The 22,110-nt window shown below is 35.8% G+C and overlaps 1 protein-coding gene across 3 annotated transcripts in view; it reads right to left on the bottom strand.

The window, feature by feature from the left end:
- The window catches only part of LOC143343015 (semaphorin-1A), a 455,004-nt gene that overhangs the window by 62,758 nt on the left and 370,136 nt on the right, over positions 1-22,110 (bottom strand). For all 3 annotated transcript variants that reach the window (XM_076767469.1, XM_076767471.1, XM_076767470.1), the window contains exon 6: positions 11,303-11,390. In XM_076767469.1, the coding sequence (XP_076623584.1) occupies positions 11,303-11,390 (88 nt within the window). The remainder of the gene's footprint in view (positions 1-11,302; positions 11,391-22,110) is intronic.

Genomic DNA, 22,110 nt, shown 5'->3' with positions numbered 1-22,110 from the left:
ACGCATCGATGCAGTCGAGATGTGGCACCGGCGGCTCGGGCATTTAAATCAACAAGATTTAATGGAGGCGAGACGCAGACGCATCATACCGAGCGGTAATGTTAAAAATTTTAAACGACCATTGCATTGCGAGGTCTGCATCGAAAATAAAATGACGCGAGCACCTTTCCCCGAAAAATCGAAACGCGCGACGGACATTTTAGAAATAATTCATAGCGACGTATGCGGCCCTATGCGAACGCAATCGCGTGGGGGGAACAAATATTTCGTAACTTTTATCGATGATCATTCGCGATGGTGCGAAATACGATTTGTAAAATCGAAAGATCAGGTTTTCGACGCGTTTAGGGACTTCAAAACCTACATCGAAAAGCAGACTGATCGGAAAATTAAAATGCTCCAGTCGGACAACGGGAAAGAGTATGTAAATTCGCGTTTCGACCAATTTCTAAAGGATAACGGTATAAAGCGTAGGTTATCAGTCGCGTATAATCCACAGCAAAACGGAGTAGCCGAGCGAAAGAATCGGACAATTATAGAAACAGCGAGATGTCTAATCGCGCAATCCGGTTTGCCGCGATCGTTCTGGGCGGAGGCCGTATCGACGGCAAATTATATTCGTAATCGATGCCCGTCGAGAGTATTAGTCGGAAAATCTCCATTTGAAAAACTTTACGGGAAGTTACCTAATGTGAGATATTTTCGCGATTTTGGATGCGACGTTTATTTCCTAAACAGCGATCCGAACAAGGGGAAGTTTGCACCGCGATCGTTAAAGGGTACTTTTCTTGGATACGCTGAAAATTCGAAGGGATATAGAATATGGAATAAGGAAGACAAGCGAGTAGAAATTGCGCGCGACGTAAAATTTCTCGAGAGTTACAATGTAAATAAAAAGGAAGTAGACATTAATTCTAATTTAGAAAACATCTCTTCCGAAGATGTCCCAGCGGATAATATAGATTGTGAGAAACGGGAAAACAACGCGATTTTTGACGTTGATCTATCTTATCGACGCGATGCTATCGATAACGGGGACGACGCGGGCGAATCAAGCGACGGCTCAAGCGAGTCAAACGCGAACCGTAATAATCGCGAAGATGTACAGTCTCGGAGAGGTAAAGGCCGACCGAGGAAAATACTTACAGGCTTGAGGGGAAGACCCCGAAAAGAGTATAGCACTGTACAAGTTGGAAATACCGCGGTAGAAGCCTTAATGACCGAGATTTCTTTAGAGCGAGCCATCGCAGGCCCGGATACGGACGAATGGCATCAGGCCATTGCCACCGAGTTAGGATCGATATTAAAAAACGATACCTGGAAAATCGTCGAGCGTCCAAAGAATGCTAAGGTAATCGGAAGTCGTATCGTACTACGAAATAAATATAAGCCGAACGGTGAAATCGACCGTCGGAAAGCGAGGATAGTAGCGCGCGGATTCTCTCAACGTTACGGGATTGACTTTTGCGAAACTTTTGCCCCGGTTGCGCGTTTGGAATCAGTTAGAATTATGGCTGCTCTTGCAGCCGAATATGGTATGAAAATTCATCAAATAGACGTGACATCAGCATATTTAAATGGTAATCTCGACGAAGAGATTTTTATGGAGGTTCCCCGTCACGTTGAGAAAGCCTTAGACATTTTAGCTGAAACCGGAAAAGATAGTGGTGTAAAAGCAAAAGCTATCGCAATGCGGCGTAGTCTAAGAAACGGAAACAAAGTTTGTTCATTGCGAAAAGCTTTATACGGTTTAAAACAGGCCGGTCGTAGTTGGCATTGTCGTTTAGATAGAGAATTAAAAGAATTTGGATTAATTCCGAGCAAGGCCGATCCTTGTGTTTATTATCGCGGGCAAGCGGAAGATATTTTGATAGTTCTCGTTTACGTGGACGATATCTTAATAGTTTCCCGCGATCTTGACAAGATAAACAACTTCAAGTCTCATATTAGAAACATTTTCGAAATCAGGGATCTAAACGACGTAAAATGCTGTCTAGGAATAGAATTTAATCGTTCCGAACAAGCGATAGAGATGCACCAGCGAGGTTATATAGAAGACCTACTGGAACGTTTTGGTATGTCAAATTGTAAACCGGTATCAACTCCGTTAGACTTAAGTAGAAAGCTGCGAAAAGAAACTGAAAATTCGGGTGAAGATCAAAAAGATTTGCCGTTTCGCGAACTATTAGGTTCACTTATGTACCTGGCAGTTGCTACTAGACCCGACATAGCCCACGCGGTTGGCGCGCTAAGCCAATTTAACAATTGTTTCAACAAAACTCATTGGGTTGAAGCGAAGCGTGTTTTGCGTTATTTAAAGGGTACCTCCGACGTAGGCCTTAGATACGAAGCCAGCGGCGCGCCAATAAATGGATACGCGGACGCCGACTGGGGAAACTGTACGGAGGATCGAAAATCCTTCACGGGATATTGTTTTAATCTCGCAGGTGCCGCGATTTCTTGGGTATCCAAGAAACAAAAAACAGTTGCTCTCTCTTCCGTTGAGGCGGAGTATATGAGCATGAGCGAGGCCGCAAAAGAGGCCATATACTTGCGGCGTTTTTTCTCCGAATTAGGTTTCGAATCAAAATCAAAAATCGATTTATATTGCGACAATCAGGGTGCGATTAGGCTCGCGGAAAATCCTGTATTTCACAATCGTACAAAACATATCGATGTAAGGCATCATTTCGTCCGTGACGTTTTGAAAGAGAAAGAGATAAAATTAAAATACATACCAACCGGCGAAATGATTGCCGATGTGTTTACGAAAGGACTACCGGGTCCGAAACATAAAGAGATGTCCAAAAGACTTGGATTAGACTTCCCGACATAAAGCGAGACCGTCAAACGTTTCCGTCTCGAGGGGAAGTGTTGTCATGGGAAGCCGCCGCGTTACATTGTATTACGAGACGAAAGCCGTTAACAGTTCGCCTTGCACACGGCGTGGTTTGCACACGGCGTGGTTTGCACACGGCCTGGCCTGCACACGTGGACCGATCGCGTTCTAGCTCTTTCGGCGATCGGCAATTGTCAAGCGAACCGCTACTTAAACGAAGCTTCGCGGCGTGCGATCCCTAGATCGTCTCGAGCTCTTGTAGCGTCACGTAATGTATTCTGTTTTGTTATAATAAAGTTATTCTGTTACTGTTATCTGTGGGTATACTTTCCAATGTGGACCACTGCGGATCTCCTATTGTCCTCCTATTAACAATAAATTTCAATATTATTTATTCGAGTATTGATATCATAACAGAATTAGTACAGCGAGAAAATTTTTGAAACAAAACAAATTCACGAAATTCGTATACATGCCATTTTTTAAATTTCTCTTTCACCGCAGTAGAAAGAACAAATTCATTGAGGTTTTTACAAAGGGAACAGGAGCCAGCGTCCGTTATAAGTTGGCAAAGAGCGTGCCGGTTTAGGAATAGCCTAATTTCAATAATTAGGTCGAACATAAAAACAGCTATTCTGAAAACTTCGAATTTCCGTAGGCCTTTCACGAGACACCGGGCGACGTGTCCCCGTTAAAAGTTATAACGGTGACCTATTTACAGCGATTCTTTTCAAAGTTTTCTGAATTCCCCATGCGAAAACTGGTAATTGTTAGCCAGTGAATACCTTCATTAGCACGGAAATAATTCATCCTTTTAAATAAAATTTAAAACCGTTGCTCGGCGTCCGCGGTTCCTTGGCGCTTCGTACCACCGAATGGAATAAAACTTGTAAATTTTTCTCACGCGTGTATCATTTTTACGATTGTCGTTAGTTTTCTTCGCGTCGCGGTTAGAAACCGTCGAAATTCATTAAATTTTCAATTTCGTCGAGAGTCGATGAAATCTTAACAGTGCATCCTTAAATCTATGGCCTAAATTACGATAAAGTACCTATTTGGAATATAATTGCTTGAGAAAACACATGAAAAATGTTCAAAAAATAAAGGTTTATTTCATCAATTAATTTTACATTCCATATTTAAGTTCTCATGTACAGAGAAAACACAAAAAAAGGAAATATGTAAACAAAGAACTATTACCAAAGACGAGGTATACGTAGGTATACGTAGACTTTACATCGAATGTATTTTTTCAGTCCATTTTTCATTACCATATTCGTATCACTAACACTATCAACAGGTTACAGAAATAAACATAAGAGGAAATGACACAGAAAATGAAATTAAAGAAACATTTCTGGTCATACATTATATTTCCGGTAAAGAATTTTTTTCTCGAAAGTGCGTAGGATTTCGGTGGTATGTGTATTCACCAAAATTGATTGTAATTGACCCTTGCAATCGAAAATAATTTTTCCAGAGTGATTTGAAACTTTCCAATTTCGCCGAAAAATTTTAGCACCTACCCCTGTCGATTTTTCTTAAAAATGTGTTTTTCATTTTTAATAAATTTGTTTGCCGCTGTATGTAAATATTGTTTAGAACTTTTTTGTAGGTGCCCATGAGCACTACTTTAGGAAAAAATTTCATTGAAATATATTCACTATTGTAGAAGTTGTGCTGTTTGAAAATTGGACCATTTTTATGGGGTTTTTCTCATTTTACGGGGTCAAGGATCAACTTTTTGAGTATTTTTGGAATTTCCATATATTCTCCATCAAAATACGCGTAGTTTGCTTTTGGAAACTTTAAAATCCTCCAATCCGTTCAGAAGTTATGATGTTTCAAAGATTTGCATGAAATTTTACAGTAACATTTCTGGCCACAGATTCTATTTTTGGTAAGGAATTTTTTTCTTGAAAGTAGATAGGATTTCGGGGGTATATCTATTGACGAAAAATTATTATAATTGACCCCTGGAACCAAAAATAATTTTTTTAGAACAATTTGAAATTGTTTAATTTTGTCGAAAAATTTCAAACCTTCTCGAATTTTTTTTCTAGAAAGTGGATAGGATTTCGGGGGTATATATATTGACCAAAAACGATTGTAATCGATCCCCGCAACTGAAAATAATTTTTCTAGAATGATTTGAGACATTTCAACTTCGTCGAAAAATTTGTCCACCTGTTGATTTCTTTTAAAAATTTGTTTTTGATTCTCAATAAACTTGTTTGACGCCGTACGGAAACGTTGTCCAGTACTTTTTTGTAGGTATCCATGAGCTCTACTTCACAAATAAATTTCAACGAAATACATTCATTACTGTCATAATTAATCATTTTACCAACAAAAGGTATGTCAAGCAGTGAAAGTGAATCCGAAATAATACTTTGATTGTCATCTTTAATAAATATAACATTTTATACGTATTTGATTTATTATTTAAAGAGTGTTCGTACAGGAAACCAGTAAATTAGACTTTTCACATAGAAACGGTAATGAAAATTAAATTCTGCGACGTGAAAGAGCCCCGAAAACTCTTTTCGTTGTACGAATAAAAATATTACGAATCATGTTCGTGTTCCGACGGTTTCGAGGCTCTGTTAAATTCGCGTGGGCAGAAGCAGTCATGAAACTGATAGACGGACTGATTTTATTCGAAATACGCGAGATCCCATCGTGTCATCTAAACGTAATGGAATTTGAACAGATCTCTTGTCGTTCATTGTTTGCGAAACGCACCTGGCTCTTTAGTTTCAAACGCGAAAAGCAAATATGTATGGCAGAGCGTCGTTCGCGACAACGTTCCATCGTGTTACGAACAAGATACGGCAGAGCAATGTTTCTCTGGATACTTTCGCGACCGGATTCGGATACCATCGAAAGAACGTGTATTTTACACGTCAAGTAGTCCATTTATCATAACCTGTCGCTTTTACTTAACGCGTGTACACGTATTATATAAATTTTTATCTCGCGCCCGTATTAGACGCGACTGCGTAACTTGGGCCGCATCGTGTATATTAATTAAAGTGTCAACCACGATGCGACTTCAACGTTTCTGATATTTAATGACACTTTCACCGATGACGTTTATTCGCTACTTAACGGCTCCGAAGCGAAACTCAGATTCGATTACCGCATAACGGTTATATAAAATAAGAATTATTAGAATTTGATTACATTTTTTAAGCAGACTTCCTTGTTACAACAATCGGAATCGTTTTGACTTTAATTAGAAATTCATTTTAATGAATATCGACGTGAAGAGATTTTATGCGTTCGGCATTGGTATTGCAATTATTATTTTTGATGGGAAAGGTGAAGTTAAAATGTAATTTCAGAGATGCATTCAATTCGATAATACCGACAGCGAAGAACTATAAAAGTAGGTTGGTAATAATTAATACGTTAATTAAAGTACCCACGCACAGAGACGTTTTTCATACGAGCGCATACGTGGCTCGACTTTCACGCAACGTATTGATATGCTACAAACGATGCAACTGCATTGTTACTTCCGCATATTTCTCCTTTGTTAGGCAAACCACACTGACGCCATGTATTGTTCGATATGGCCGACGCATTCGCGCACTCGTCTGTCTTATTAATGTTATAAAAGTTTAGAACATTATATGCATATACAACAGACGTAATCGTTCTAATAATACTTCAACCATCATTGAACCGATTGGTAATATTTATATTACCCTTTGTCTGCAACCTGACGGTAAAAAATAATTAACGTAGCTCTCTGATCAAATTTCAAATTTCTTGCTTACGAGAAATGAATTGAAACCCAATGAATGTAAAGATTATTTAAAAAAAACAGTTTGATTAAAACATTAATTTTGAAGACATCAAAATTAATCCCATATACAGGGTGTTCGGAAAACTCTGGGAAAAATTTTAATGGAAGATTCTAGAGGCCAAAATAAGACGAAAATCAAGAATATCAATTTTTTTATTGAGGCTTCTTTTAAAACTTATTAACGTTTAAAGTTTCATATCGACCAGAAATTTTTTCGACGAAATTAAAAAATTACAAATCGTTCTGGAAAAAATATTTTCAGTTGCATGGGTCAATTATAACCATTTTTGGTGAATAGACATACCTCCGAAATCTTACGCAGTTTCGAGAAAAAAATTCGGATAGGTGTTGAAATTTTTGGGTGAAAAAAATAAAATTTCGAATTGTCTTGGAAAAATTATTTTTAGTTGCAGAGGTCTATTACCAACATTTTTGGTCAACAGAAATACCCCCGAAATCTTACTCAGTTTCGAGAAAAAAATTCCTTACCGAAAATATAATTTCTGGCCAGAAATGTCTGCCCGAATTTTCATGCAAATCTTTAAAATGTCATAACTTCTGAACGGATTGGACGATTTTAATGTTTAAAAAAGCAAACTACGCGTATTTTAGTGAAGAATATGTACAAATTGCAAAAATATTCGAAAAGTTGGTCCTTGACCCCGCAAAATGAGAAAAATTCCATAAAAATGGTCCACTTTCAAACAGCCATAACTCCTACAATTATGAATATATTTCAATGAAACTTTTTTCTGAAGTAGAGCTCATGGGTACCTACAAAAAAGTATTAGACTACTTTTCTATAGGGCATCAAACAAAATTACTAAAAATGAAAACGGAATTTTTAAGAAAAATTGACGGGGGGTAGGTGCCTAAATTTCTCGGCGAAAAAAAAAATTTCAAATCGTTCTGGAAAAAATATTTTCAATTGCAGGGGTCAATTACAAGCATTTTTGGTCAAAAGGTATACCCCCGAAATCCTATACAGTTTCGAGAAAAAAATTCGAGTAGGTGCTGAAATATTTCGGCGAAATTAAAAAATTTCAAATCGTTGTAAAAAAATTATTTTTAGTTGCAGGGGTCAATTATAAGCATTTTTGGTAAGTAGACATACTCCCAAAATCCTACGCACTTGTGAGCAAAAAATTCGTATAGGTGGACAAATTTTATTAATTTTGTTAATAACTTTTTAACGAAGCCTCAATCAACAAATTGGTATTCTTGATTTTCGTCTTATTTTGGCCTCTAGAATCTGTATATTCCATAATTACCATCAAATTTTTCACATTTTAATTATTTAATTATTTTAATAACGGTGCATATTGCAACAGGGATGCGGCGAAGGTGTTTCTTATTCATTTAATTGAAGTCTTTCTAGCATTTCTGTTATTTCAATGAATACTTATAGTGTTCAAAATGTAGTAGAAGATATCATATTCTCGCTGTCTGCAAGGTTGTATGGTTTCATTCCAAGAGTCTAAAGATGTTCGTGTTCGTAATAGACTTACTAATTAATTCTGATGAGGTCTAGTTTACATTTTACATTGTAGCTTGAAGTTTCTTTTAATTATCTACACAAAACTTAGATGCAACATTTTGCAGCTTCAAAAATTATTGTAAATTATTAAACACGTCCAACGAGATAAAATAATAAAGCCTGAGTAAGAATAAAAAGAGTTTATGTATAAAAGTTTCTGGGACCACTGATTACGAACCAAATATTCAAAATAGCGAATTCAATGTGACTATAATTTTCTTCGCCCTGTTGATAGTGCATGTGAGACTTACCAGTGATAAAAATAAAAAATAGTGTGAACGTAATACTCGTTGCAGGTCCTATAATCACCGTTTAAATACGGGTATAGCAATGATCGCGTTGTAAACGCATTGTTACGGATTTTAAAATATATCGTGTGTCAAAATGTTTTATTTATCGTTGACGATAAGGATAATCTTCGTTTAGCATAAATCAGCCGCGCTAATACGCTGCGTACATGCAGCACGTAATATGCAATATAATAAATATATGGTTTGACGTAACGCGTGACAAACGAGTTGCAATCCGTGTCAGAGTCTGCATATTTCTGCGTTGTTGGAGCAAGTTTGTCGAAGCGACGCGCCTTTTCCTTTTTCACCTGTGGTATTGATTTCACCAGGGTACTTTTCTGGAGAAACACGCCGTCGCACGTGCCATTTAAACCCCCCAAGTTACTCACACGTGTAATTTGTACCGGGTGCTCTTAAAATTACTAAATCACCACCGAATAAAATCAATTTGTTCCTCAAAGATTAAATTGAAAACAACATAGAATACAAGAATTGTGCATGATAAAAATAAAGTACAGGACGTCGAAATTCCCCCTAAGAACAGTGAACCAAATAAACCAGTATTCCACGGACGACGATGCGTCAAGCAAAGAAGTTTAAACAGTTTAAAAATATCCTACCAGCCTCCGCTGATTCTTAATTTATCTTTAACTAATTCCATGTGAAACACGTGCGGGAAGTTGGAATCCTTTCCGATCGTCACACGTGTTGTGTAGCCAAATATATCCCTCCGGGCAACGGTGGAACAGTGTCGGGATCAATCGAAAATCATTGTTGCTTTTTAACATTATAATCTCTGGCGACTTTCGAACTGCGCAACAATTAACAGACGCAACATTCGATTTTCCCTGCGCGGGGTTTGTGCTTCATTAAACCAATTTGCACGTTTATCGAAGCGCACGCTATCAAAATATTTAATAATATCCCGTTACACTCGCAATATTAATATCCATGTTTGTATGTCAGGCGTTTACTGTTCCCGTGCCACGCATCGTGTTTTCGACAAACGACAAACTGTTGAGCAAAACTATTTGAGATTGGAAAATTGAACGAGGCTCTAATATCAAATCTAACATTCTAACAATAGACTCGAACTGTTAGCTTTTCCTCAAACACCTTCAAACACGTTCAAACAAAATTATTTCCCTCTGTATGTTGCTCGTGATTCGTGAAAATTTCAACAAACAGAACATCGTTGCATACGATTTTACCAAACGAAAGAGATTCGCAAAAAGATTATCGCACTTAGCGACCTTTAATCATACGAAATACCGGGACAGTCGGCGCAAACACGTTAAAAAGCTTGCCACCGTGTTGTCGTCGGTTTTGGAAACACCCATTTAGCGTTCCGGCGTGTTCGCGAATTCACGGTGACGTGTCGCGGTCGCGATGACGTCCAGGCGTGTTTATCAAATTCGCGAAGGGGTTCGTGGCTGTATACAATGTGTGCATCATCGCCCGGACGCGAAAAGAGACCAGGAGCGTGTTCGTGACTCGGTCAACACGCGCTTTACTGCATGCAGAACGATCCCGGTCACTCGAAAGCAGCTCTTTACTTTGTCAAAGCCACGCCGACGCTTGTCAAATCTGCTCGCGACGAGACGGGGACACGCATATTTCGAACGATGATAAACGGATTCCTCGAAAATGTTTGCCCAGGATCCTCTCAAGGACAGCCTCTCCATAACTCCTTCCAGTGTGTATGTAATTTTTCAAATTTATAGACACCAGTTTTCTTTTACATGTACAAACATGCAACGACAAATGCGTTGCAAATTATTAAAAATGTTTAAAACGTAAAAGTTAGCAAAATTGAACGCGTCTCCAAACTCTGAATATTTAAAATTAAAATTAATTGTTTGACTCGGTTTTATAGTTTGATTAAAAATTTTTTGTAAGGATGCTCGAAATGGAAATATACTAATATAAAATATGAAATATTTCACTTTGTTCGCGATTAATGACAAACGACAAATACGTTGCAAATTATTAAAAACTTTTAAAACGTAAAAATTCGCAAAATTGTACGAGTCTCCAAAACCTGAATACTTAAAAATAAAATTAATTTTACTTGGTTTGATTAAAAATTTTGTTGTAGGGATGCTTGAAACGGAAATACACTAATATAAAATATGGAATAATTTACAAAGTATTGTTTAACACTTTTACACGCAGAATGGCGAAAGGAATGAGTTACACTTATAAAAAAAAAAAAAAAAAAAGGAAATAGAAAAATGATGTGTAAATTGTTTGCATCTTCTCTTGGAGGAGAATTGCAACTTGTCCCAGTTTCTAAAACCACCCAGCATTGTCGGTAATTCTACCCCGTAGATGTTATACTTATAACACTCGGTGTGGACAGCATTGTACCCCACATTGGATAAATGTTTCGCGGGACGCGGTGCAAACAATAATCATTTTAATTCCTTGAAGTTAAAAAAGGAAGTCGTTTTCCGGGCGATCCGAGAGAAACAGAGTCACCTACTTTTCCGTAAGCTCGTCAATTCCCGGAGAAACAAGCTTCTTTAAAAACGTACCATTTTTATGCATAAAAAGGTATTTTCCTTATCGTTCCGGGAGATCGTGAAACGGAGCGAAATCGTTACGCAAAACGATCGTATCGTCGCACGGCAACCCTAAAATAGTTGAACCGTTCTCTTCTTGGACAGCTGCTGATTTGCATATTTATTTTCGATGATAATATTTACGTCTACCTCGCGAACGTTGCTCCTCGTATCTCGGCACGAAACGATGCGGTTTTTTGGCGGCGACTCTTTTATTTGCATTTCGGTGGAAGAAGAGGGTACGTTAAAATAACTTACCAGCGAATACTGCGGTGCTGTTGTGCCGTGGGTCGTATGGGCACAAACCCAGCCCATCCATGTCGCCCTCGCTGGTGTACGCGCCATCCTGAAACATAAATTAGAAACGCTAGGTTAGATACTGCGATCCACCTTTTCGTACAATGTATTGTATATTCGCAATCCTTTCTATGGATAATTCTTTCGTATTAAATTTAATTTGAAATCTTTGTCGAGGATCTCTTGAAATCTGCGCCAGAACCGAATAAAATATGTTCGAATATAAGAACGACAGACTTATTTCGTTCGGTGAAATTTGCAAGTGAGATATCACAGGAGAAAAAATAAAAAATTTAAAGAAACATTTATTTATATTCGATTATGGTGTATTTATTTTGTGAAATATTTAAAATTCACGAGTGACTTGGGAAACGACGATCTTCATCGTTTTAAAATAATTTATAAAACTCGAGACGAGTGAAAATAATTATATTATTATATGGTGTATTTATTTTGTGAAATATTTAAAATTCACGAGGACAAGACTCGTGACGATCTTCGTCGTTTTTAAATAATTTATAAAACTCGAGACGAGTGAAAATAATTACATTATTATATGGTGTATTTATTTTGTGAAATATTTAAAATTCACGAGTGACTTGGGAAACGACGATCTTCGTCGTTTTAAAATAATTTATAAAACTTCAGACAAGTGAAAATAATTATACTTAATAGTTTTAAAAGTAATTATATTGAACAGATCATTTTTCAATTCCTTTAAACACGAAGATGAACAGTTGATAAAAATTCAATCGATATAAAGTAATACATCGTTCTATTATTAACGATAGACGTGTATAGAGTGTGCAGTGCTTCATCGAATTAAGCGTGGCCCAAGGCGATGCAAGGAGTGAATTTTCTACCGGAAATTTCAGTTTCTGTCTTCCCCTTTGCTAATAAAAAAATTCTTCAAACGAAATCCAATTTAACAGGGCTGTATTTTGCTTTAAATTAACATATTAGGATTATCTCTACAAAAAAGCGCTTAAAACGATAGGGAATGTAATTTATATAACGCACGACGCACGTAGTACGATGAAAAATGCACGTGGCAGAAATTCTTACGTGAGAACGTTCAGAAATGGACAAAAATTCTCCACGAGCGCCGGAAATAAAAGATTTACGCAAAACTGAACTTATTAACGTTCAGAATGCTTATTTTTAAAAGCGTACGCGACGTGTACAGGGTGTTCCGGGGTTTAATGGTCAAACTTTGTCAGTATATTCTACAGGAATAAGAAAAAAAGATATTATAAAAATATAAGATGCAATGTAAGCATTGATCAGTTTATATTACTTTTTTTTAAATTGTTTAGGTTATATGACAAAGTGTGATTATTAAAACCTGAGACACCTTATATATTAAGATTAAGTTGAAAAACAGCTTCTAGCTGTATCTTCCCATTGTGCAAATTATGTTTATATAAAATTATATATGTAATGTATCCCTGTGCATAATAAGAACGTTTAATATTTTTAATTAACCTTTCTCTTCTACTGTGGATCCTTTTACAAATATAATGCATTAAATTAAATCCATCAAATTTTAAGTAACATTTGAGGTATCAAATTATACCTATAAAAATATAATTTATTGCATAAACTACAACCTTGTTGCACGCTAACATAACAAAGTCTTATACGTATCTACAGAAATAATCGAACTTTTGTTCATAGCAAATAAATGCATAGAAATCGAATTTGTAATCAAGACTTTATTTTCTTCGAATATATAATAAAAACTAAAACAAATATAGTTTTTCATTAACTTGATACTATCGTTCATGTAAAAATATAAACCGAATTAAAACAGGTACTGTTTTTTCGTTAAGAAGAAAACATTATGTAACAAATTTCGTTCGAAGAAAAAGCAGAATTCAAATACTTTATATTTAGATAAAACTTTTCGAATAAAATGTTAGTCAACTCTGGCGTGACTGTGAAGATTTCCAGTAATCGAACGCATAAAGTTACAAGTTTCGACTCGGGGAACACGGCGATTGTTCGAAAGTATAAATTTACGGGAACAAATTATTAGCAAACTATGCGCTTAGCATGAATTTATTAACGTTTCGCGTCCGTAGTTTTCAGTCTACAGCAATAACTAATAACGTCCCACAATTATAACTGTTTGATAAAACTTCGGGGCGCAGTTCACGCGTCAGTTTCGAACTTGGCCGTGCAATTTATTCTGTAACTACGGTTCTTTCGCTGTAACGTTACTTCGTTAAAATGGATCATCGTCGTTATACGCGTTCCTTTCGCGCACGGAGACGAATTTCTCGCTGAGTCGCGTATTTTATCGGAACTTTCTTCGTTACTAAACTACTTTTTCATTGGACGATAGCTGCTTAGGATCTCGAGATCCTTGCATTTTTCCGCGACTGTTTCGAAAATGTCTTAGTGCCGCGTGGCAGGAAATTTCGAGATATTCTATCGGTGGAACCCCATCGTGCAATATACCTGTTAAACGTCAGATCCACGGCTGTGATTAGATTATGCAAATAACACGAAACAACGTAGTAAATATTAGATATTCCATACGGGCAACATTAACGACGGATATCCGCATTGTTTTAATAATACCGCGCCGTTATTATTTTGAATAATTTGCATACTGTTTCCCTTACGAGCCCGATAACCGGGCAACTAGCAGACTTTCGAATAATTTGTTTTCCACGTGTCGGTTTGATCGTAGTTTACAATTTCCGATACGGCGAAATTACCGCGTTATGCAAATACAATTATCAAAATCATTCGAAATTTCTTGTTTCTTCGCCAGGCAAAGCTTAAAAATTCCATTTCCTCCTCGTTGAAAAGAAAAATCTTGACAAATTGATTTTTTAAGTTGTAAACTTTACTAGATATTTTATAGTTTTCAAACATAACGAACGTATATGTATTATTATAGAATTAATGTGGATATTATTTATGGTCGAAAGCTTTTCAATAATTTGTTATTTTAAGTGCTCGTCCCTGTTCCGCACTGGAAGTAGAAGCGATAACTATTTATCTTTCAGTAGAATTTCATGGGGGAGTCTCAATATGCCTGAATGCAAAATTAGAAACGTTTCTTGAAATATTCAGTCGCAGGGGAGTTTATTCCAATACGTTCACACCCGGAATATTCAGAAGGATCGATTTTCTTAAATCAACACTAGTTTCGCACTAGCAAGAGAATCATTCGAAAATCGTCAAAATTAAATGAAAGCATAATTAAATTCACGAATTATATATTACCAGTTCTTGCGCTGTCATTTTATTCCTCTACATTAGATTAATAATTCTATTAAAAAAAAAAAAAAACTAGACAGGTTAAAGTTTCATTTCATCTAATTTTATCATATTTTTAGTCAACACTAGTTCTACTCAAGCAAAAAAAATTATATGAATGTACAATTCAATTCACGAATTAAATATTACAAGTTTTTTTGGTGACAATTTATTCCTCTACATTCGATTAATATTTCTATTAATAAAAATAATAAAATTAGGCAGGTTAAAGCTTCATTTCATCTAATTTTATCATATTTTTAATCAACACTAGTTCTACTCAAGCAAAAAAAATTATATGAATGAACAATTCAATTCACGAATTATATATTACAAGTTTTTTTGGTGACAATTTATTCCTCTACATTCGATTAATATTTCTATTAATAAAAATAATAAAATTAGGCAGGTTAAAGCTTCATTTCATCTAATTTTATCATATTTTTAATCAACAATAGTTCTACTCAAGCAAAAAAAATTATATGAATGAACAATTCAATTCACGAATTATATATTACAAGTTTTTTTTTGTCATTTTATTCCTCTACATTCGATTAATAATTCTATTAAAAAAAAAAATAAAACTAGGCAGGTTAAAGTTTCATTTCATCTAATTTTATCATATTTTTAATCAACACTAGTTCTACTCAAGCAAAAAAAATTATATGAATGAACAATTCAATTCACGAATTATATATTACAAGTTTTTTTGGTGACAATTTATTCCTCTACATTCGATTAATATTTCTATTGATAAAAATAATAAAATTAGGCAGGTTAAAGCTTCATTTCATCTAATTTTATCATATTTTTAAATCAACGCTAGTTTTATTCAAGCAAAAAAAATTAAATGAAAGAACAATTCAAGTCACGAAAAAGATAAAAAAAAATTTGTGTATACAATTTAACGTGAAAAAAGAATTCACCGTTAAATTTGTAAGCAAACGGCGAGAATGGCTGAACAGGGAAAGTTAGAGGGTGCGAATTTTCCGCCTCCCGTTTTTCGGATTCTCGTCTCGCATCGACGTGATTCAAAATTGAAAAATCACCGACACGTGATTGCGGGTGGCCGGTTGCCCTGCACACAATCGATACACATTGTGTGGCGCGCGGAGGAGCGACGTCGAGATTGCTACGTTCCGCCGAGTTCTTTATTCCCATACAGTTTCGCCCCTTTTCCGTATTTGTATTTCCGGTGACGTATCTCGAGGAGCAGGAAGTTCGGGGTAAATTCGCACGTTCGAGCGACGATTCGTTTCTTTGTTGGGGACGTTTACAACGGAAGTCGTCCACGGCATCGAGAAATTCGACTGGTTGCACGGGAAAGTTAATTTTCCAACGATTATAAAATAATTTGGATCCCTGTTAAATTTAGGAAAATCAAATTTCTCGGTTCAATGAATATGAATTTGTTTTCAAAGAAAATATTTTTATTTACACGACTGTTACATCTCATTATTCCTTGTGCATGTTTAAACATATAGAGAGGTCTTAAAAACCTGAAGTTAGAATTTATCATTAAATAATGAGTACATAAATTGTATTCGTGTGGTATTCAGTTTAATCAATTGCACTATATTAGGTTAGCACGCAGCAAGACAAATTTTCTCCCAATGCGTTAATGAACACAGAAAATGCTCATTAATACTCGCCTCTGCTCGAGAAGCAGACATTAATCGTGGAATTTCACTTCGCGCGAACAGCAAGGAACACTACACTGCGTTAGTATAAACAACTCATTAGCCAATGTGTCCACCACTTGGTTGCATACTGTTTGATAATACTTCAATTGTATTGGTGTTTAAGTTGTAATTACGAATGGAGTTATTGACCAACATTGAAGACTGAAAGTCCACCGTAATCGGCTCTACACCGACCCGTGAATGGGACTTTGCTTTAAATTAAACTACGTATTCAGCGGTTGTATCCTTTGAATATTGTTAACTGTTTCGAGTTTATTCATACGTATTTGATCCCCTCCTACTGTTGTCTAACAATGAAAACCAAATGACTAATTAAAAAAAATAACGATTGGAAATTATATTATTCTCTAAAAGGTTAGAAAAATATAAAAGACACATTATCGTATTTTTTGGAGTATATAAATAATAATTTTAATTAATCGTTCATCCGGGTGACGTTTCTCGTAACTTTTCTTACTTTTATATTAAGAAGGGTATCTTCTATTTCGAGCTAACCCGCCCTCTAACCTCTTAACGATTGATTGGCCACAGTTTGTGTACGTTTCGTATCAATATACCGCAAGAACTATTTGGACGGACTGCGATGTGATTGAACGAGGCTAGCGATTTGACGTTAAAGTTTACTTGCCGGCAGAAAGCAAAGAGGGAAAGTTGATTGATCTCTAAACACGTATACTTTCACCTACGACTCTTTGCTCCGCTCTTACGTAGATAAAATATAGCAAACTTTACTTTCTATTTAAGCGTGCAATTTGTTACGCGTTCGTATTTGCAAAGGATACGTCCGTTAATCGCCCAGCCCTGTTCTGCTAGAAAAATCAAATCAATAGCAAAGATACTATAATTATTTGCCATTTGAACAAAATTCTTTTTCACTCAAACCAAACTGAGACTAAATCACATTCAAAAAACATGAAAATTGGTTGTCGACATCCAGTTACGTCGGTTTAATAAAACAGTAAAATCTTTTCGTACATATTAATGTACAATGGCGTGTGTATACGTCAAAGAGACAATCCTTTGCTTTTACGACGATAAAAGGGCCCCGTTCGTTCAACGTTGTACTTAATGCAGAACTTAAAATTCACGTTGATCCCAGATGCGTCTGGAAAGAAACACCGCCTTCGAACTTAATCTCGCTCGATTCTTCTTTTGAACGGTCGCCGCTACGACGACGAGCGCCAAGCAAATTATTCCAGATGGCGATATTTACGAGGGACGAGCTCGAAGGAAGTAGAGACGAAAGCAGTAGAAACCAGAACGAATGGAACACGACGAGGAACAAGTTTCCCGAACCAACTTGTCTTGCAGATAAAGGGTCGAGGTAAGGGAAAAGCGCGTTGCAAACAAACGAAACGTACGTACGAAGGAAAGAAGGTACAGACGATAACGGTTGCGTTAAGAGAGAGAGAAAATTCCGTTTCGAGAATGAAACGAGACGCGCGAAGCGAAGGGAGCAAATATGGAGAAACGAAGGGGGGGGGGGAGAAAAAGTAGAATCCTCGTTGGTACGTGAGACCGGAGACAGCGACGTACTCAGCGACATGGCATCGCGTGGCGTTCCAATTTCTTTATATTCATGACGGTTACAACCGGCGCTGTTCGCGATGTTACCGTGGTTGTCCACGGTGATTCCTTGTACGTGAAATTTTTTGAATAAGTTCGGTAGATTGGTCTCGGGACGCACGAAGTGTTTGTCTTTTCGAAACGGTGGGGTAAACGACCACGTCTGGGGCGGCAAGGAGCACTCCGAGACGGCACGACAGGGGCGGAGGTAATTTTACGTGTAAAAGTAAGTCGAAAGTGTGGTATAAAATGTTTGCGTACGATGGTTCGTTTTCGAGGAAATTCAGTTTGAAAATTTATGGGGCACGCGTGCAGTGGAGCTCGGCTTGGACATCGGCGCAAGTAGAAATGGCAAATAATGGTCAAACGCATCTGCTAAATCGTATTTAATTCTACGCGTAGCAAACAATTTCAGGAATTTAATTATCTGGACAACGAATCGTACGAAAAACTGTTATTCAACGTTATTTCGAGGTATAAAATACAAGTAATGTTTAAATATTGATCTGCCATATAATAAATACTACGTGTGGCACGAAAACAGTAGTAATTATTTTGTAAATGTATTAAGACATACTTGTTCTTTCTTCGACGTCAAATAGATTATTAACTGTCTCTTAAATCTGATTACGAACTTTTATAATTGGATCGATTATATCATTGAATAAGATTTGAAAAGTTTAATAAATAAATTTAAACCTCGCTATCAATATTTTTCATTTTCACTAATTTATGAGAACTTTAATGCAATGTATATTTCATTTCCATCCGTTAAACGTATATCGATTAAAGAATAAATTACTGGTTCAATATTTTTGAATGTTTCATTAGAATCGAATTTATTTATTTATGTTAGTAGTAAGAAATCATCTGTTTTCTCTTTGTCTTTCAATATTCTAGTTAGAATCGATGAATCTCTTCACGAAAAAAATTATTTTCTTTGAACTACATAAAAATTCAAATTGATATTAAAATTTAATGATGAATATTTATTTACAATTTTAATTACTTTGATGTAGAGTTATTTAATTTCAAAACTAAACGTACACGACGTGCCTGAAACATTAAATAAATTACAGTAGATAATAGAACCGTTGATGTTTAAACATCGACGCTAGTAGAAATACCAAATAATGACCAGACATGTCATACTCTGCAGAGCAAAGAGACCTTTCGTGGGAGTTGTATTGGGTCAGACGTTATACTCAGCCTTCTTAAAGCAAAATTACTCGACGCTGTCCACATTCTACTTATTCGTAGTCCCAGCTTAACCTTAATCACGGATTGTTCTTTCTTTCTCTCTGCAATATTCAATAGCAAACGGACCGAACGAATTTTTCAAACTCATTTTCACGAAAACGAAACCTCGCATCGAGAAATTTGTTCCCACGTTTTCGACTCACTTTTACACATAGAAAATATACTGTAATAATAGTAATCAACAACTCCGACAGCTTTCAAATCTGTTGAAGACGTTTGCAAAGCTAAGAAATATTTCTTTTATAACCAGTAAATATTTAACAAATTATAAAATGTTCCATTTCAGAACTAAAATTAAAGGCGATAGTAATTCGTTTTAAACAATTTACACAAAGATTTATTTGGCACAAGAATATTTAATCACGATCGCAGAAAAATACTGCCCTTAATATTTCGTTTCGTAAAATTGATTGTATAACGTAACTTAATTTTGCATAAAGTACCACAATTTAAATATTTATTTCTCAGTATAAGTTATAATTAAATTTTATCGTTAATGGTTCGTTTGTATACAGACGCAGCAATTTAACGCTGTAACGCGACTATAATATAATTTTAACAGATAAAAAACAAAAATTCCTATAATATTAATATTCATTGGGCTCGATCCGAATTTTCGATCCATTCTCTGATTACGTCGGTGGCACTGAATATCATGACGATATTTCTGTACCGAACGAATCGATACCTTACTGACTAAATATTGAATAACTGGAGACGCAGAAATTAGAAACGAACACGATTACTGTGTAAAATAAACGAATTCAACCAGTCGCCTTATTCTTGCGTCGAACTCTTTTATTATTGTTTAACGATCCTATCATTCGATTGTTATAATCGTGCCACGTGACGGGAATGAAAAGTCATTTTCGGATATCACGCGATCTTATTAATTATTCCTCGATTTGCCAACTAATATTAGCATCGAAAATTCGCGCATTCGCCCGAATCGAATCAGGGTTCATCCACGGAACCCTATACCATGGAAAATTAGCGTGTTCTCGGCCAACCAACTCCAATTAGGAGAGTTGATAGGAACATGCGATGCGAAATGGTGTTCACTGTTTCAATCCGATGCACGAAAAGGGAGGAACAGGAAATAATATCGCGTACGTAATAGAAAATCGGACGTGCGAGGGTCAAACGAACAAGACAAACTAACTTGTTTGACGCGTCAAATCGTCGTTTCGCAACACTAGGGGATTGCAATACCATACTACACTTATGCTATCAATTATTTACTGTAATACGACGAATGTTATTAGAAAAATATAGAAATTAAAAATAACTTTAAGAAGTTAGAAATTACACAAGTTTAACTTTAACGATAGAATACATCATTTAATTGTCACCTTTTATGAACTATCTTTTAGAGAGAGACATGAAAATTGGAAGAACAATGAATTGGAGTTCGTAGAGTAAATATTAATTAAGACACTTAAAGGCTCTTTGTACTTAGACGTTTTTAATACCTTCTGAAATTCTCTTCGGCTTTGTTGTAAATCTCATTCGATCATTCCGCGTAGCCAGCCAGATTTGAGTAAATAGGGAAGGCAAACATCATCAATCTTATATCTTTCCATCAGGAAAAAACGCATTGCGGGTTCCTTTCGCGTTTCACATTCCTGTAATAAATCTTTGATCAAATGTTCTCTGCATTATATCTGTATTTTCTGTTTACTTTTAATACATTTCATCAGTGAGCGGATAAAATATTATCTTCAACTTAAAAGACCCTCTTTGCACTTTGATAACCACACTGCGAAAGCATTTTTGTGGAACTCGTATCGTTTATCGTTTTCTATTAGGCCAGTGAAAGTCTTTATTTTTTTAAATTACAGAATTGTTACTATATCAAAAGTTCCTTTTACTATTGTATATATTTGTAATTTCTACATTTCCAGGATAAAAAGTAAGCAAAGTTAAGACTCTTGACGCTTCGATAAAGTTACAATGATTTTGAAAGACATTAAGTGTATATTAACTGCGTCGGAGTTTATTTAATCTTTTTTTCCAGTGTTCAGCAACAATCCGTGACAAAATCGACAAGGGGTTATTTTTCGCGTAAAAATAGATTGAAAATGTGATGTAAAACTTTTTCATACGAGGTTTTGTTTTCGATGAAATCGATTTTGAAAATTCATCGAGTGCGAGTGACGCTGAGTACGATTTGACTGACATGTCCGACTACAACTCAGCATTTCTACTTGCGTTGGTATTTATATACATTGACAACGATGTGACACTATAATATTTCTTTTCTAACAATCTTGCTATTTTCTACTTAATTGAAACTAATCAAAATAGATAACATTATACCGTTAATAATAAAAAGAAAACAAACAAGTAGAAATAACTAAACATAGTCAGACGTACCAGGTAAATTGTATTTAATTTCAAGTCGATTTGCTCGAAAATTTAGCCTAGACTTTTTCAGTATATTCTCAGTTTATTTTTACATAAAGAATCATTCATCGTTTGGATATACTACGAATTATTATTACTTTAACTAAATTATTATTTCTTCAAACTTGTCCATATTATAAATCGTACTATTTGTTATTGATTTATTTTTCTGTACAGTATTGCTTGAGTACTCTAATGGGGCTAATGTAATAAATTATTATTAACGTGTGTCTTTACTTTTACTCAACGAACATATACAAATGTATATTTATTGCAAACAGTTGCAATTTCTCTAGCACTGTTCTCTGCTTCGACTGCAAAAATATTACTATATTTTCTTTCGTACACTAATGGGGTTTTACTGGTATAATAAATAAAATAAAATAATGTGTATCATAGACGTCTTTTGGTGGGTCTTCTCCGCAAATGTGTGTAGATATTTTTACTGATTGTAGTTGGTAGCGTTGGAACGGAGATATGAAGGGGAATCCCGTGATAGAGTGCCCGGTAGTGTGCAATGGCGTTGTGAGGGGACACGTATAGAAATACCTATGTACGTTC

Source organism: Colletes latitarsis, chromosome 6 (assembly GCF_051014445.1).
Source record: "Colletes latitarsis isolate SP2378_abdomen chromosome 6, iyColLati1, whole genome shotgun sequence".
Classification (NCBI taxonomy): domain Eukaryota; kingdom Metazoa; phylum Arthropoda; class Insecta; order Hymenoptera; family Colletidae; genus Colletes; species Colletes latitarsis.
The sequence above is the reverse complement of the archived record's forward strand: the minus strand, read 5'-3'. Positions and strand labels throughout refer to the sequence as shown.